The sequence below is a fragment of the Rhinolophus sinicus genome, linkage group LG13, assembly GCF_036562045.2.
Source record: "Rhinolophus sinicus isolate RSC01 linkage group LG13, ASM3656204v1, whole genome shotgun sequence".
Lineage (NCBI taxonomy): Eukaryota > Metazoa > Chordata > Mammalia > Chiroptera > Rhinolophidae > Rhinolophus > Rhinolophus sinicus.
This window is the reverse complement of record NC_133762.1, coordinates 50,093,641-50,110,578: the sequence shown is the minus strand read 5'-3', so window position 1 is coordinate 50,110,578 and position 16,938 is coordinate 50,093,641. Positions and strand designations below refer to the sequence as shown.

Here is a 16,938-nt window from a genome sequence, read left to right as displayed (position 1 = left end):
CCCAATACCATTTCAACACCATGTTATATAATTGTAACCATGACAGCAGCAAAATGAGTAGCCAACAGGAGGGTGATAATTACAGTGTGAAGTCATTCAGATCCCACGTGCTTATAGGAAAAGCCGTTCTTTCCAAGGTATGAATATGAAATACTTTCTCATAATTTGTTTTAACTGAAACTTGATTTGTCATAATTTAAACTCAGTGTGGCCCTTTGGGGATCTCTTTTCTCCCAAAATGGATTCCACCTGTTGAAGGTACACTGAAGAGATAAAGAATTTAATTATTATGGATAGTACCCTGTCCATCCTAAGACATGAGTTATTAGAGAAATGGCAGTATTTCTGCAAGATGCCTCTTATCACATCAAATAATATAATCAACGTTGTGACCATGAATTCTTAATGACTGTGCGTACTTCAAAAGGTTATATGACAGCACAGGTTTAAGGGGGAGCCTGTTGTGAACCACAGTACTTCATGAGGGTGTAAATCTCTTTGTTATTCCTGATATCAAAGTGGTCACAGGCACTGGGGAGGAACAGGCGAGGTGCTTGCAGTAACTGAGTGAACAGGGCTGAGGAATCAGAGGTGTTTAAAGAAGTAGATCAAAATGTGTCTCATGCTTTTCTTTTCTGTTTTTTTTTTTTTTTTTTTTAAATGTTTGTCTGTTCTTCCTCCTGCTTTTCTGCTAGACAGAACCCTCAGAGCTTCTGACTCAGGAATGTTTGTTGCAGTTCTCGTTAGCTCCCAGGTAAGGCTGCTGCTGCCGGTGCAGGGACCACACTTTGAGAACCACTGCAGCACAATGATTTGTGGTCATTTTCTCCCCAAAGTGATGACTGGGGACAGGTGGGCAACTTTTCTAGACATCAATGGCATTATAATTAGCATATAAATGTAATGGACAAACCTAGACATGGACATAGGCAAGAATTCCAAGGAAGAGGCAATCTCAGTGAACAAGTTCAGTTGCTAAGGTAGCTGATATTAAGATTTCACAGATTCTGCTGGGGCCTTCTGATGGAACGATGGCCCTGCACAGATATATTATCAGCATCTGAATCATGGCAAATGCACAATTGGGGCTTAGAATATTTTTAATTCGACTTGAAAATATGTATTGGAGGCCTATGTGACAGGTACTAAGCTGACTGCTGGTGATATAATGATGGTTTCTATCCTTAAAAAAATCCCTAATCCTTTGGTGCTGATGGGAGGGAGAGGCTGGTTATGAGGTCCTTCTACAGCAGTGGTTCTCAAAGTGTGGTTCCTGGACCAGCAGCATCAGCATCATTTGGGAGCTTATAAGAACTGCAACAAGCATTTCTGAATCAGAGGCTCTGGGGTAGGGTCAGAAATCTGTTTTCATCATCCCTCCAGATGACTCTGATGTATACTCTCTTGAGAAACATGTTTCTATATAAAGGACAGGAAATGGGGGGTATATTGTGCAGAGGGAAATAAAAAGAGAACAGAGGAGGAAATTCTGGTAAATGCAGGTAGGGAAGAGAGAAAACAAGAGGAAGACCAGACAGAAAAATACCCAAAAAACAGAAAAGTATCTCTACAACTAAGGGAAGACTTAATTTTCAAAGAGAGAGAATGAGGTTGAGGGGTCAGTCAAATCCAGCTGGAGAAGTGCCAGTAGGGTAGATGGGCAGGGGTGACCTTTGAGGGAGCAGAGTCCATGGAAATGGGCAGATGACAGGCCAAAGGTGCTAAACACTGAGTGGGGAGGTGGAGGGAAAAGAGGGCGGAATAGCCCATTCTTTCATGAGGATTTGCAGCAATGGAAAAGATGAGGCTTCATGGCTATTTGAAGAGGAACAAGGGGTAAAGAAGGCTTTTTACGTTAAATGAAATGAATAAGTTCATGGTTGAGAAAAGGGGCCAGTGCCTTTAGGTGGAAAGGGAGAGAATCAAGCACAGAAATGTGAAGGAGATAAGTCGTTTATTTGCTGAGTTAAGAGTGAAATAGAGAAGGATTGCAGCTTTCAACAAATATTTGTTCAGCATCTATAATTGCCAGGCACTGTTCTCAGCCTAATGGATAAAATAGACAAAATGCTTGTTTTCCTAGAGTTTACATCCTAGTGAGGGAAAAGAGAAAATAATTATATATGTGTATATATTATAATTATACATATTATGCATATAATTATGATTATATATATATATATATATATATATATATATATATATATATAATTATTTTCTCTTCATAGCATGTACAAGTGCCTGACAAATTATGTAATTTGTCAGGCACTTGTACATGCTATGAAGACTAAAGCAAGGTGAGGAGAATTCAAGGGACCAGGGGAGTATAAAATTTAGGATAGGGCTGCTTCCCTAATGAGGCTGATTCTGAGCAAAGAAGCTAGGGAAGTGAGGGAGTGGATCATGCGGATATTTGTCAGAAATGCTATTCTGCAGAGACTAGCAAGTATAAAGGCCCTTCTACAGGATCTGTTCGCTGCATTCTAGGGAAAGCCAAGATGCCATCTGCTTGGAGTGGACCAAGAAGAGAAAGAGTGCTGGAGAAATGGAAGACCATCATGAGAAGCCTTGAAGGCAGCAGTGTGGACTTTACACTGAGCAATATGGGAGGCAATGAAAAGTCCTGAGTATGGAGTGATATTGTCTAAGTTACATTAAAAAAATAATTTTGGCTTATGTATGGAGAATGAGTCATAAAAAAGCAAGAGCAGAAATGGGGAGGTTATTCAGGAGACTACTCCAATAATCCAGGTGAGACCTGATAGAGCGAGGGGTGGAGATGGTGAGAAGTGACCAGATTCTGGATATATGTCAAAGGAACTGCTGCAGGACATGCTGATGGAATAATTCTAAGATCTGAGAGAGAGGAGAATTTCAGGATGGGTCAAAACTATTGGCAAATTTGGAGAAGGAAGGAAAGAAACTAGATGAGTTAAAAATAATAGTAGCAACTTTTATTGTTTATTAATACTATGCATCAAGCATCATGCTATGCCAAGTTCATTATCTATATTACATCACTGAATCCTCCCTATAATCTCAATTTACAATGATGAACTGACTACTAAAGCACCTTACCAGCCATGGAGCAAATGGTGGGCCAGGGACTGGGACCTGTGCAGTCTGGCTGCAGACCACATACCCTTAATCCCCCACACGATACAATCTCTATTGTCTCTGAGAAGGGAAAGGTTACTCAGAGTTGGGGAAAAGGAGGGTAGGGAGGCAGGGCCAAGATTGGGAGTTCAAAAAGAATGTTGACCAATTACTCAAAAAATATGCATCAAAAATTTAAATGAATAATAAGACAACTGTTGAAAATGTTTTATTTAGGGCAGCTGTTGGTGTGATTTGGGGCACACCCTCCTGTGTCTGCTTGTGCCATGTCTATCTAGATGAAGAAAATGACTGAGCTGTAATTTTTCTGGACCTCCTTAAAAGTAATGTCAATCACTGAGGGCTCCCAATCACTGAGGGATCCTCTCAGCCGCCACAACTTGTATGGAGCTGATACCCAGTTCCCAGTCCTATGAGATAAACATCCCCTCGATCTTGTTTAGCATAAACACTGACACTGAAATCGAATAGGCTGGTGAGATGGAAGTTGAGTCATGGCATATTTATTAAGCTGAGCACTGGCTTTGACACTCAGAGGAACACCAAATTAATTCAAGACACATTTCTAGCCCTTAAGGGGCTTACAGCATTGGTTTGGCTGATGGACCACCCAATATCCATTAGGATGGAGAAACCAAATCTCCACTTTGGGTTCATTGTGTTGCACGGAGTGACAGGCCTGGAGATGAAAAGGGCCTTGGTGCACATGGAATGCATGCGTGGCAGGCCTGCAGCCCCTCAGCCTGCGAGCATTAACCCCATGAGCAGCCTGGCTGCAGAGTGAAGGTGGCTGTTTGTGCATAAACACTGTCATTTCACTGGGACTGTTATTGCATCTTTGAACCTTGGCTTCAAAGAACACTGACCATATTCCTGTACTTGCCTTTCTTTGAAGCGTGTGACTTTGCATTGCAGATTAAAGTGAAGACATTCATCAAGGAAGAGATCTGGCCAACTGCTCCCCTAACTCAACCCAAAACAAAGCCTTAAAACGCTCCAATCACAGTAGCAGTGGGGTGGGCTGAGGACAAAAGCTCAGAACCGGGCCCTCATTCTCAGATCCTGTAAGGCAGCTCTAGCATGACATAGTGCATCCCTTTGAGCTTTGGGCAACTTTACCCTGAGAGTTGGTCTATGTCAGCAGAGCAGGGTGAGTTAACACAATATTCCCAACCTGTCCTGTTCATTTTATTTAAAGCAGGTATTGTAGCAAATGAGGCCAGCACGATCACTCTGTGTGTGCCTTTGAATTCTTCAAGAGATGTGTCAGGCAGAACCATCTGAAACTTGGCTGATGATTCTGTCAATTTTCTTGTCTTCTACTTTCCTTTGTTCATTCCTTTGAAAAGAAACTGTCTTCTCTTTCTCCCTGATTCTCCTATACTGACTCTAAGAAACCAGACTGCCCACATAGCCTTCTGTTATTTATTTATTTGTTTACTTCCTCTCTTAAGATAGCAAGAGGAGTGAAGTGAGAAACTGTAACTAGGAGGTGACAAATAAAACCAAATAATTGTTAATTGTAAGGCTCAGAGGAAGAACTAAGGGAAATATCTCCCACCCCATTGGAAGAAAAATTGATGATAGATGTCTATCAAAGGAGAAATGATCACATCTTTAATATAACTTTTCTGCAGATCTTCACTGTGATCAGATACACAGAGTGAGTTCTGTCTGGGATGAAATGGTAAAGCAATCCAGAGGAAGGAAAGAAGGAAATGATTGTCAAGGTGGGTACCTGTAAATCATCTGATTCAGACAACGTATCTACTGCAGGGTTTAAGAAATTAGTAATCCTTATTTAGATATTGGCTAATTTTCAGAAAAACTTTTACCTAGTTATTCTTCTCTAAAGTAAGACAAAATGATAATTCTGGTCATTGTAAGACAATTCATCTAGGGTAAATTTATTTAGCTACATTTTAGCTTAAATCTCAAATTTTTGTTTTCCATGAAGAAATGCATGAAGTTCAAGAAGATGATTTTCATGGTTTCATGAGATACCAGTTGTTCTAGACCAGTTTTTTCCCCCCACACAAACTGACAGCTCATGTGTAAATACAGCTCTATGTCTAGTTTCAGTTTTAAAAGATTGAAAGACATCTGCTTATCCACATCATATTCATACCCCTTAATTTACTACACCCCCACATTTGAGTGCAGCCATGTGACTAGCTTTGGTCAAAGGACTGTAAGCAATGTGATACGTGTCACTTCTAGGCAGATGCTCTTTTTCTCTTTACCATGGTGACTATGGAAGCCATATTCTGAGATGGGCAAGCCTCAAGTTAGCAGCAGCTTAAGTCACTGCCACCATGGAGGGAAAGTGTGCAGAGAGTTGTCTGATTTGTATTAGACATGGTACAAACAAGAAATAAACCTTAGTTCTGTTAAACCACTGAGATTTTCAAGGTTTATTTGTTATGGTGGCATAATTTGACTTATCCTGACTAATCCAGGACCACGGAAGATATTTAGTCTTACCTCACTTCCATCATAAGAATCATTTCTACAGCAGCCCTGAGACATGGTCCAAATACATCTTGAACACCTCAGAAATCACAGCAAATAGCATAGCAAGCAGTTATATGATGCTTACTATATACTTGTTTTCAGACAAAATAAGTATTTTATATGTTTTAATTTGTCTAATTCTTATAAAAACCTTAACTCACCAATATTATTTTCTTCATTTTATAGCCAGAGCAACTGAAGCACACAGAAGTAACTTGCTCCAGGTTAAACAGACAAGTTAAATCACTTACCAAAGGCCACATAGCAAGTAAGTAGTATACCAGGAGTCAAATCCAAGAAGATGCTTTCAGTCTATGCCCTTAAACCACTGTACCACGCAGCTTCACTAGATTTGATTTTCATTTCATTTTCATGCAATCCATTCAATAGGTCACAGAATCATAAAACCCAAAAGACAAGGCTGGAAGGGACCTTAGAGATAAATCGTTGCTTTTTACACAGAGGAACAAAATCACCCTGTAAGCCATTTTCCTGCTATAGTGAAAAAGGTCTGTCTTGGGGGTTTTCAAAGCAGTGACTTGGGGAGCACTAGAGCTCACTACCAGGGTCTCAGGGGCTACCAGTTTGGAGATAGATGGAGATACTACTTCAACCAGACCAGCTCTGTTCTAATCTGGTTTCTATAGTAGGATTCTTGGTAAAATTTGTATGTGAATATTCTGTTGCTTCAATAAAACTGAACAATGATGGACTCTTCAGACTTCTATTGAAGTATTAGGCTTGTAAGTTTGCACTAAACACTGTATGGCTTCACATCCGCTGGGAGGAGAGGTGGGGCACATGGATTGTTTAGCTCAGGGGCAAGGATAATTTGCACTCACTAGACTGTCTGGCAGCAAGAACTGCCTTATTCATCACTGGATGTGCACTGAGATATGTAGTAGAAGCTCTACAAACAATATCTGAAAGTTAGGAGAGTTTCAAGACTCCTTGATAAAGCAATTTTTCAAAAAGAAGATTAAGCTGATTTGGATTGAGCAAAGTAGCATACCATGGCTGTGGTGACACAACATCAAAGAAATGGCTGGTAGTTACCATTGTGTGCGTTTTGTCCATATATCCCCAAATGGTAAGGTCAGTGGTGGATTTCTTCTCCCATTAAGTAAGTATGTAAGTAAGTAAGTAAGTAAGTAAGTAAGTAAGTAAGTAAGTAAACAAACAAACAAAGTAGTGGGTGGATAGATGAAAAACGAATATTAAATTGACTAGTTTGTTCTCAGGGAGACACAAGTGACAGCCCCAAGCAATCACAGGCAAACACACACCACTGTTTACTTCATTTTAACACAACTAATTACACAAAATTATCCAAATTTGCTGATCACCTTAAGAGGTGAATTGGAAAGTTTCCTTTACTTTCAAAAAGCATTCCTTTTTATGTATGCTGACAGCAGTTATATTAGGTACTATTTATGTACACATGATTTGATTTATAAATTGGGTTAAGTCAAAGGTGCATATTTGAGAAGGGGGAAATTGATGGGTTAGAAGGAGACGAAGAGAGATCTGGGAAAAAAGTTCATGGAGCTGTGCTCACTGCAGACACTCTTACCTTGCGTGGTCCCATCCAGTCCCATGATGAATTTCATTGATCTGATGATTTGCTCTGCTATTGGGGGGCTCATGGATGTAGCATAAGCAGCACTATGTGAGTGAACCCTCAAATAATCCACAAGGTCCTTTAATAAAGGAGGGAAATACAAAAAGAAGGAAAATAAATCTCAGTGTTGGTGGTGAGAATCACATCTTATCCCAGTCCCATCCATCATGGCCCAGGACATTTGATTCTTGAATGTGGTCCATTTTTCAATGGGCATCACCAAACTAATTTTTTTCTAACCCTCTTCATAGTGTTTCCCTCAAAAACTTAGAAGCTATATAGTAAAGGCTGCAAGTTTGGAGTTCAGTTCTGTAAGGCCAAACCAGATGTATAAAGGAAAAATGATTTCCCAAACATTTGATGAGTACTTAGTATGAGTACTGGCTTAGTATTAGGAGTATTTGGACTTAGAAGTGTCCAAAGAATACAGGATGTGGTTCTTGCCCTGGAGCATATTACACTAAATTGTGTCCATGGAAAAGTAATGGTAGAAAAAGTAACAAGACATGCAAACTAGTACATGCAACAGGGCTTCACGACTGCAGAGGAGGTATTGTTAGCTAGAGTTGATAGGGAAGGTTCCAGTGAGGAAGTGACGTTGATTAAGTCTTTAAGAATGAAGACAAACATAGAGCAAAAGAAAACGTGGGTGGGGGGATGGAGTGTTAGAGGGAGAGGTAGGAAAGTAAACCAGAGTGTAGACCAGATAAACTCTGGTTATGCCTTGGGCAATTGGGAACTACTGGAATTTTTGTGCCACACTATTTGGAGTGCTGACCCACTACAGAACGCTCGTCTTTAGTGATAGGAATTACTCTCCACCTGCATCCCTGACTCCTGAGGCCAAATGTAAGGTCCCAGGTGAGACTGCTGAGAGCCCAAAGACGCTCCAGTAACCTAATGCCACAGTCAGGAAGGCCTCAGAGCTGGTATCTGGAGGCGTTCAGCCCCAGCTAGGAAGATCATCTATCTGCCCACCTGTACTGGCTCATGGCCTCGGACCTTCAGGGTGTTCTGCAGAAAAGCTAATGAACTGATGATGGCTATCTGTGCTACCAGTGGGGTCTGTACAAAATCATCCACCTTTTCTTCTAGGATAACAAGACAGCTTAGAATTCCACTTAGGCATCTTCTCCGATTATTTCCTCTCGTGGGTGCACTGGGAGGAGCTTTGCTTTGAGCAGGGTCATCTCTTCCTAACCCCGTTTCATTGGTCACATCCATTTCTACCTCTGAGTCTGGGATTGTGCTCTGCCCTTCACTTTTCTATCTCTCTTGGGGTGTAGGTGGCATGGTTGTTCACTAGCATTTTAAACATTCATAGCTCATCTTCCTCAGTAAAGTGAGTGGCCTGCCTCACAACTCTGTTGGTGACATGATGCCTCTACCTGGCCCATGTGTGGAACCAGTGGCTCCATTCTGTCCTTCCTGCGTCCTTCAGTGTGTCCTTCACTTGAAATCCCCTCTCTCATGCATCCTTCTTCCCTGACTTCCTTTCTCCCTGTTCTCCTTCATTTCACTCTCTTCATTCCTTTTCTGTTTGTTTGTTTCTTCCTTTCATTTCCCATTCTTTCTATTGATTCCCTCCCTCCTTTTAATTTCAAAATCTCCACTTAAATTTTTTTCTCTATGTTTCTATTTCTTTCTTTCTTTCTTTCTTTCTTTCCTCCCTCCTTCCTTTTTTTCCTTTCTCTTTTTTCTCCCTGTGCCACCCCCCACTACCACCACCTTTATCCTTGAGCCCATCTTTCCTTCTACCAAGTCTGTACAAAGGCTTGTTCCAGGCTATGTTCTGGATATGGTGTTCCAAGAAAAGGAGAAGGATAGAAATCCTGGTCTTTGGCAGCTATTATCCACTTATATTGAAATTAATATTCAATTTCTGTCTATTCTTTTGTTTAGTGAATCTAAAAAAATGGTTGGATGGGTTTTTGCCATAGTTGAAGAGTATGTGCACGACGATGCCTAATGTAAAGCATTGGCCACACAGTATTAGGGAAGTGCACTTTCGAGGATGGCAGGGAGGGGGGTCAAAGAGAGAGGCAGGCTTTTTCCAGAGTAACTGAAGCTGGGCTGTCCTTCACAGCTTTATGTTCAGCGCTCCTCTTTGAGCAGTGGCAGAGGTTTTCTTTGTTGAGAGCTAGTGCCTCCCAAGAGGATGCTAAGAAAGCCAACTTGGAGATAGTAGGAGGGGTGCAGGAGATGGAATGATGGGGTCTCATGTAGACCTGAGTCAGGAAAGGGCTATTTCAGGGAGGTAACCTGGGCTTGAAGGATGGGTAGATTTGGTTAAATGCAGAGCAGGGGAGAGGCATGGACATGTGCCAAAATTAGGAATGAAGACGGCGTCTTAATCAGCAAAGAATGAAGGTGTTTTCAAGAAAGTTGATGAGCGGTTTTCTCCTTCAGAGTTATGGGACAGGCTCTGGAACCTGATTGCTTGGGTTTAAACCCTGGCTCTGCCATTTACTTATATATGACCATGGGCAAGTTACTAAACCTCTCAGTTCCCTACTTTTCTTCTTTGAAAAATGAGATAATGCCAACACTTACCTCAGAGTCATTATGAGGATTAAATGAGTTAATACATATATGGTGCTTAGAAGAGTGACTGGTACATAGTGAATACATGATACTGTTGGCAATTATTATTAATGAATTGCCAAATCAGAGGTTCTTAGAACTGGGTGGGACAAGGGGCTCAAAATATGAAAACTCCATGGAGTGTTTTTATTCTAACTCTCTCATTTTGTAGAGGCTAATGTTCTAAGGTTATGTAACAACACATGGGTAGACTCAGACATCAAGCCAGAAATTTTCAGCTCAGCACTTCCTCCATCTTTATTGGAATGCTAATGTTAGGAGTGAAAAGAAAAGAGGCATTTAATAAAAAGGAGTACCCAGACTTGATGACATGTTATCTGAAGAGATAACATAGCTGATATAGTCATTGATACATCTATAGCTGAAATTCATTGGCTCCTCGAGGCTCCATTTAAAAAACTTTACATATGTTAACTCATTTTAGCTTCACAATAACCCTATGAGGTAGGTACTATTTTTATCTCCATTTTATAGATGGGATTACTGAGTCACAGAAAGGATCACAAAAATATCCAACCAAAAAGTGGTTGAATAACAGGGATTTGGACCCAAACAGTCTGGCTCTAGGGTCCACACCCTTAGCACCACACTACATTATGTCTCCAGACCAGGAGTGGGGGACCAGGAGGATACAGACCACCTTCACGTCTACTTAACTCTGTGGTATTTTTCCTAATCCAAAGAGATTGCTCCTTTGTTTGAGGGGAAGAGGGGAGAATTCCTTATATACTCAAGTGTTTATAGTACTAAACCACAGATTGAATCGCATCTGTCTCACATGTTTTATGTCTATTAACCTTATTTCTCCAAAGAGACTGCAACCTCCTTGAGAACCAGAAACAGAGTTATATACTTCTCTGAAAATCCATAGTGGTGGGTACTTAGCAGGGGTCTGGTAAATGCTGATGGTCTAATGGAGAACAGGGGTATTTTAGGGATTGGAGAAGGATGGTGACGGTCCCTCAGGTATGTTAGGGGAATACTAAGCTGTATTCTTAGAAACAAATGTAGTAATATTGTCTTAGTCTTGGGGCATTGCTGACAAAGGTCAGACAAAGAAACAAAGCAAAGCTGGCTTTGATCCCTAAAGGGCATTTCTCAATGACTCTACTCCCAGTTTTCTTTCCCAAATGGAGAAATTTCATAAAGCCAAGATCACGTGCATTCTTAGTTTGAATAAATGCCTCATCAGTGCAATATCATTTTTGTTTAACATTAAGCATATCTTGCCCATAATTTTATTTCTTTTAGACTAAGTCCGCTTTCTATCAGAGTCTGAATGTATGGACAGGGGCTAATTTGCTTGTGTGGTTCAGAAAATGGGGTTCTTTGAGTAACTTCTGCAGAGCATCAAGGAGAGCCTTGTTTCTTGGTTTTTTATTCCCTCCTAGCATTCCCCCATTGGGCACCATGAGCCATGAATTAAGAGTTGGCTTTGGTCTTTTGCAAGGGGAGTCTGGGTTGTGTCTTCCTTCAGGATGGGTTAGAGGTCTCCTCAGACCGAGGTTTCCAAGTCCATTTGTAAGTTCAAACTCCTGATTATTTTCTCTACCCATAGGCCTGGAGTTCAAGGACAAGGGTGGCTTTTCTGAGAAAATCAGACAGGAGACACTTAGAATAAACATCTTGGCATTCATTCCATGACCCCCATTTACTTCAAAGGGCTGTTAAATACAGCCAGGGCTGAGCACACAGGGCAGAGCTGGCTTCTGTGAGGGGCCTGCCTTTGTCTGACACACAAACTTCTGGAGCTAATGCTCGCCCCAAACTTGGCTGCCCTGCCCCACTTCCCTTCTACAGAATTCCAGCCCTGCAGACTATCAATCATGAGGGCTACCTGTGCTTCATTCTTTTGCAAAGCTCTGGTCAGCCTGTGGAGGCTGTGAAAGCCAGTGGTTAGCAGCAGGCACGCAAGAGGACTCAGGATCCATGCTTGAGAAAAACCTATTGACCCATCTCCTCAGTAACTGGATCAATAAAAATAAAAAAATAAAAATAAGAAACCTAGTCTCATCAGTTCAGGAATTCTTTAAAGAAGCCATTCATGGCATGGAGCTCTGACAGGTGGAGAGAAGTAATTACCTGACATTTCACCTCAAAAATCTTAAAAGGAGAGAATGTTGCAAGTTGGGTTGTTAACATATCGTCTATAGCATCTCCAAACTAAGGAGAGAAAATAGCATAATCGACTCTTGAGAGACTGTTTTAGCTGTTTCGCTGAGGTGAGGAGAGAAGATGGAGTCCAGGGCAGTGAACTCCAATAAGCAGAGAAGAATTTGTAGGGCATTTTGTGACAGAAAGACTGAGATCAAGACAAAAATCTCTCCTCTCTGTGGGAATATCTTAGCACCAAACCAATTGTGTTCTCCATTTGATTGTTTACAAATATTTTTTTCTTACGTGATTCATCTGGTTGCTAATGTATGTATTTCTGACCCTGACCAACTTGAGAAAGATTTCTAGAGCCTTCTAGAAACTGTTATTGGGAATATAGTCCCTCTATGACTAACCCTAACATTGTATTTAAAAAGAGAGGTAAGAGCCAGTCAGTTTTATCTTTTTCTAGATTTTTGGACCCAAGTAATTATTTTAAAATTTCAAGATGTACTATGAATCCCATGAGCATAGTGAAATTAAAATTATTAGAGTTTCAGACAAACGTAAAATCCCAGTGTGTGCACGTTAACATTTTTTATAGTTAATTTTGTTGCTTTTGTACCCATTGGTTTAGAATCCTGAATATTTTGCAATGCCCCCCCCCCCAAATTGACATATATACTGCAAAATATCCAGGAAAAAATATGATGAAACCCTAAAAACTGTACTCTAATTTTTTAAATAGATAAATGGAATGATTTTTTTCAAACACAAATCTTCAGCACGTATCCAATCCTATGCTCTATCAGTTTAAAACAAACTTAAAGTGAAAATTCTTCCCAAAATTATTCAGTCTGGGAGAACAAAAACTGTGATTTAAATTGAAATTGCACATAATTTAGAATTAGCATTAAAAGTCCAGAGGAGCAGATACAAAAGTTCCATTTACTCATTAGGCAGCAAGGAAACCACAGTTTACCTGGATTTATTACAGGCTCACACAAACCATTTCACAGGTGTGTATCTGACTGATTTTTAAATCATCAGGGAATGAAACATACAGACACTTTCTCAAGTGGCCTCTAATCTACTCACCCTCCATGTCTTGAAAACTGCCCTATGTTTTCTAGGTTTTGCATTTTGCCATTTCAGGGCAGAAGGTCTCTGTATTGGTAAGTGGATCTCTGCCAAACACTCTCTTATTCTTGCTGCCATCTAGTGGTAAGTTCAGAAACTGCAGGGTAACATGAGGGAGAAGAGGGAATGGGAAGGAGGAGGGGGACGGAGCAGGAGGTGGAGGAATGATGCATCCCTCTGGATCCAAATATGCACAGAATGAGTATTTATTTATTTTTTTAATCTATTGGGGTGACAATTGTTAGTAAAATTCCATAGATTTCAGGTGTACAATTCTGTCAGAATGAGTATTTTAAAGAGTAAGAAAATGAACAGATCTGCATACTTTTTCTGTATCCTAATTAATGTAAATAATAATAATTTTCACAATTGCTCAGTATTTACCCCAAATGAACAGAATTTACATAGACAAGAGTGAACACACTTAAAATAGTCTAACTGACTTCAGGATGGAGAATAAGAGAAAACTGTGAACTGATCCTTACTTTGGGTTAGTCACGAACTTTTGTTTAAAGTGAATATCAAATGAAGGAACTCTAAGGAGAAAAATGTGACATCTACCAAATCTGACAATATTTCAAGGATCCGCTTGCTTCAGTTTATTCAGGTGCCTTTGGTTCAGGAAACAGAGTTACGCTTGGTTAAAATTTTTGTAGCGCAGCACTGCTGCTAAAGTAATCACCAAACCACAAGCACACAAAGCACTGTAGCCTGGAGAAGGAAGCCTCTACATCTGAGACTCTGATCCCACTGCTTTGACAGTCAAGGAACATTAAAAATTTTAACCAGATTTAGCTGAATTTTGTAGGATCCTGGGCATTACCTTTGTTTTTAGCATACCCAGCTAATTCCCACAGGATGAAAAACAATGCTTTGAGCTGGGAAGAAAGTAGTGCCTATTGACGGGTAAAGACCACTGAAAACTCTGAACATTTGAAACATTTTTGCATTTCATGGCAGGGCAAGTGGCCACAATGAAGTCTGTTGTTTTAAATCCCAGGCTTTCAATAACCAGACTGTTTTTGGCTGTACTTCCTGATTTGTCTAACTGGTTTACCAGGAGTCTGAACTCTGGTTCCTGCTGGTCACAATGAGTAAGCAATTGGGAATTTTAGGTAAGCTGTTGATGCCACCTGCAGGCACTGCACTGGTTTGGGGCCTGCTGTGCCCTCCTAGGCAGAGGCAACAGCACTGTCATGCAGGCTCTTAGGGACAGGTGTAGGTTTCTATGAGATAGCTAGCGAGATTTGCATAAAACTGTAATATAATGGAGCAGGCCATTGTCGCCTTTATTCCTTAAACCTAGGTTTCCATATTTCATTTTCTTTTTCTACTTCCCTCTTCTTCTAAATCTCTTGTCAACATTTATTGGTTTATATTGGCAACCCCCTTGGTGATATTGGCACTAGACTGACAGAGATAACACTCACTTAACAATCTAATCTCATCAAATCATGATTACTAAGGCATATAGATAAGGTAATAGAGGATGATAAGATTTGACCTATGGCTTATCCAAAATTGTGGAAGAGAATCATTTTGCAGAGAAAATCCCTTAAAAGGACATTTTTGATTTTGCTACTACTATTTTAATTAAAACTCTTAAAACCCACGACTTGTAGCACAGTGTCCACCCCCATCCTATCGGGTTTTGGCCCACTGTTGCTATTACCTGCTTTGTGTTTTCATGTTACAAAACCCAAATTACTTACAGTTCTGTAATATCCCCTTATTGTTTCTGTGATTTGGGATACAGAAATGTAATCCCCCCATCATTTGTCTACAAGGCGGACATTCATTCTAAGACTCCTTCCATACTGCCCTGCAAACTTAATCAATTCTCTCTTTGCACTAAATCTTTGCCTGTGTACATTGCCAGTGTTACCGTCCTATTATTATATATTGTGATTACTCTTCATTGGCTTCTCTGCACTGTCAGAGGGTGAGCTCCTTAATGTTAGGGGTTCTACTTAGCTGTGAACCCACTGAGGCTGCAGTGATCAGTTGAGGTGTGGTAAACTGAACTGAAGCTCTCATGGAGTCCAGGGAAGCCCTGCCGATTACATACCCAGAGCAGTCAGGTTTTAAATAGGCACCAGGAGTCCCCCTCTTACCTTCCTTCCAGCTATGTAACCTCCTGAGGCTCCAAAGCTTTTGGTGAATGTGCCCATCAGCACTTCGACATCTCGAGGGTCCATTCCAAAGAATTCCACTACACCCCGGCCTGTTGGACCCACGGACCCAATACTGTGAGCTTCATCTATGTAGAGGTAAGCCTTGTATTTCTTCTTTAGAGCCACGATCTGGGGCAGATGCACGATGGAACCTTCCATGCTAAGGCATAAGGAGAAATGCTCATCACTAGTGTGTATGCGCCTGGGAAGCTCTCTGTCAGTCTCCCTTTCAATTCTTTTCAGACAGCTTTTCCTGACATCATTCTGGGATGACAGGGACGTGCCAGTCCTTTCTTTTTAAGGCATATTTTATTTGGCTGAGGCAATCCTCTCAATCTTATAAGGCTAATCTGGCACTATTTTACGTGAAAAAAATAATTTACATTCAGTGGATTTAAGTACTTTGTGTTATAGCTAATTCCCAAGTAAACAATTAGCTCATGGCATTGTTGATCAATTTATTTGTAAAGCTGACTAGTGTAACTAGATGGAATATTATTGATTTGAGGTATTTTGCTAGTTTTAATTAAATTGCTCTATGGTGATCTATCTTTATTAGCCTGCCACTGTCTATTTGGCCAGTTCTGTCTGATGTAAACTCAGTGCTTAAATTGCCAAAGATTAAAAGAAGGAAATAAAAACACACAAACTAACTTTATTTAGGACAATAGTATTAATTAAGGTACAATAGAAAGCCCTTAGTATCTCTTGTTTAGTCATACTCTTATCCTCGGGAGATACATTCCGAGACCCCCAGTGGATGCCCAAAACTGAGGATAGTACCGAACCCTATATATGCTATGGTTTTTCCTATATATACATATGTATCTATGATAAATTTAATTTATAAATTAGCACAGTAATAGTTTAACAATAATAACTAATAATAAAATAGAACAATGATAACAATATACTGTAATAAAAGTTAGGTGAATATTCTCTCCCCTCCTCTGATAACTGATCTAATAACTAAGATGGTTACTAAGTGACTAACAGATGGGGAGTGTATTCACATCCTGGATGGGATGGAGAGGGACAGCATGAGATTTCATCATGCTACTCAGAATGGTGCACAATTTAAAACTTATGAATTGTTTATTTCTGGAATTTTCCATTTAATATTTTCAGACTGTATTCGACTGAAGGTAATTGAACTGGCAGAAAGCGAAGAAACCAAGACAAGGTGGGGGACTGCTGTACTCACTGGAAGTCAAGGTTTATTTGAGGCATCTGATGGTGCCCCTCTTTCTGTTCCTTTAAGGTAATAGTTCTCAATATCGAGGGATCATCAGAATTCCCTGAATGGTTTATTAAAGCACAGATTGCTGTACTCCCCTCCCAGATTTTCTAATTTAGTGGGTCTGGGATGGGCTGAGAATGTGCATTTCTACCGAGCTCACAGGAGGTGCCCATACTTTTGGTTGGGGACAATATTTAGAGAAATACTGCTATAGATAAACTGTTTTGTTTTAGCCCTAAGTGCTTAATTTTTCATGGCATTGTAAATTGCAAAAACACTTCAAGTTCTCCAGCAAAGATAAAAATATGAAGTAAATAAATAAGTAAAATTATAATCTATATTTACATGGCACCTCTGGAACTCAATGAATTTAAAAGAACTTTTGACTTTAATCAGTTCTCAGAACACTTTGTAAGTTGTGTCTACACCGCATA

The 16,938-nt window shown here is 40.2% G+C and overlaps 1 protein-coding gene and 1 long non-coding RNA gene across 3 annotated transcripts in view; one reads left to right on the top strand and one right to left on the bottom strand.

Annotated features, from left to right (window-relative positions):
• Positions 1-16,938, bottom strand: part of SPTLC3 (serine palmitoyltransferase long chain base subunit 3) — a 155,151-nt gene that overhangs the window by 38,272 nt on the left and 99,941 nt on the right. For both annotated transcript variants that reach the window (XM_019713394.2, XM_074318042.1), the window contains exons 8-9: positions 15,205-15,424; positions 7,205-7,331 (exon numbers count right to left, since the gene is read on the bottom strand). In XM_019713394.2, the coding sequence (XP_019568953.2) occupies positions 7,205-7,331; positions 15,205-15,424 (347 nt within the window). The remainder of the gene's footprint in view (positions 1-7,204; positions 7,332-15,204; positions 15,425-16,938) is intronic.
• Positions 16,408-16,938, top strand: part of LOC141568284 (uncharacterized) — a 44,398-nt gene continuing 43,867 nt past the window's right edge. Inside the window, exon 1 of the long non-coding RNA XR_012491403.1 lies at positions 16,408-16,525. This is a non-coding gene — a long non-coding RNA (uncharacterized LOC141568284). The remainder of the gene's footprint in view (positions 16,526-16,938) is intronic.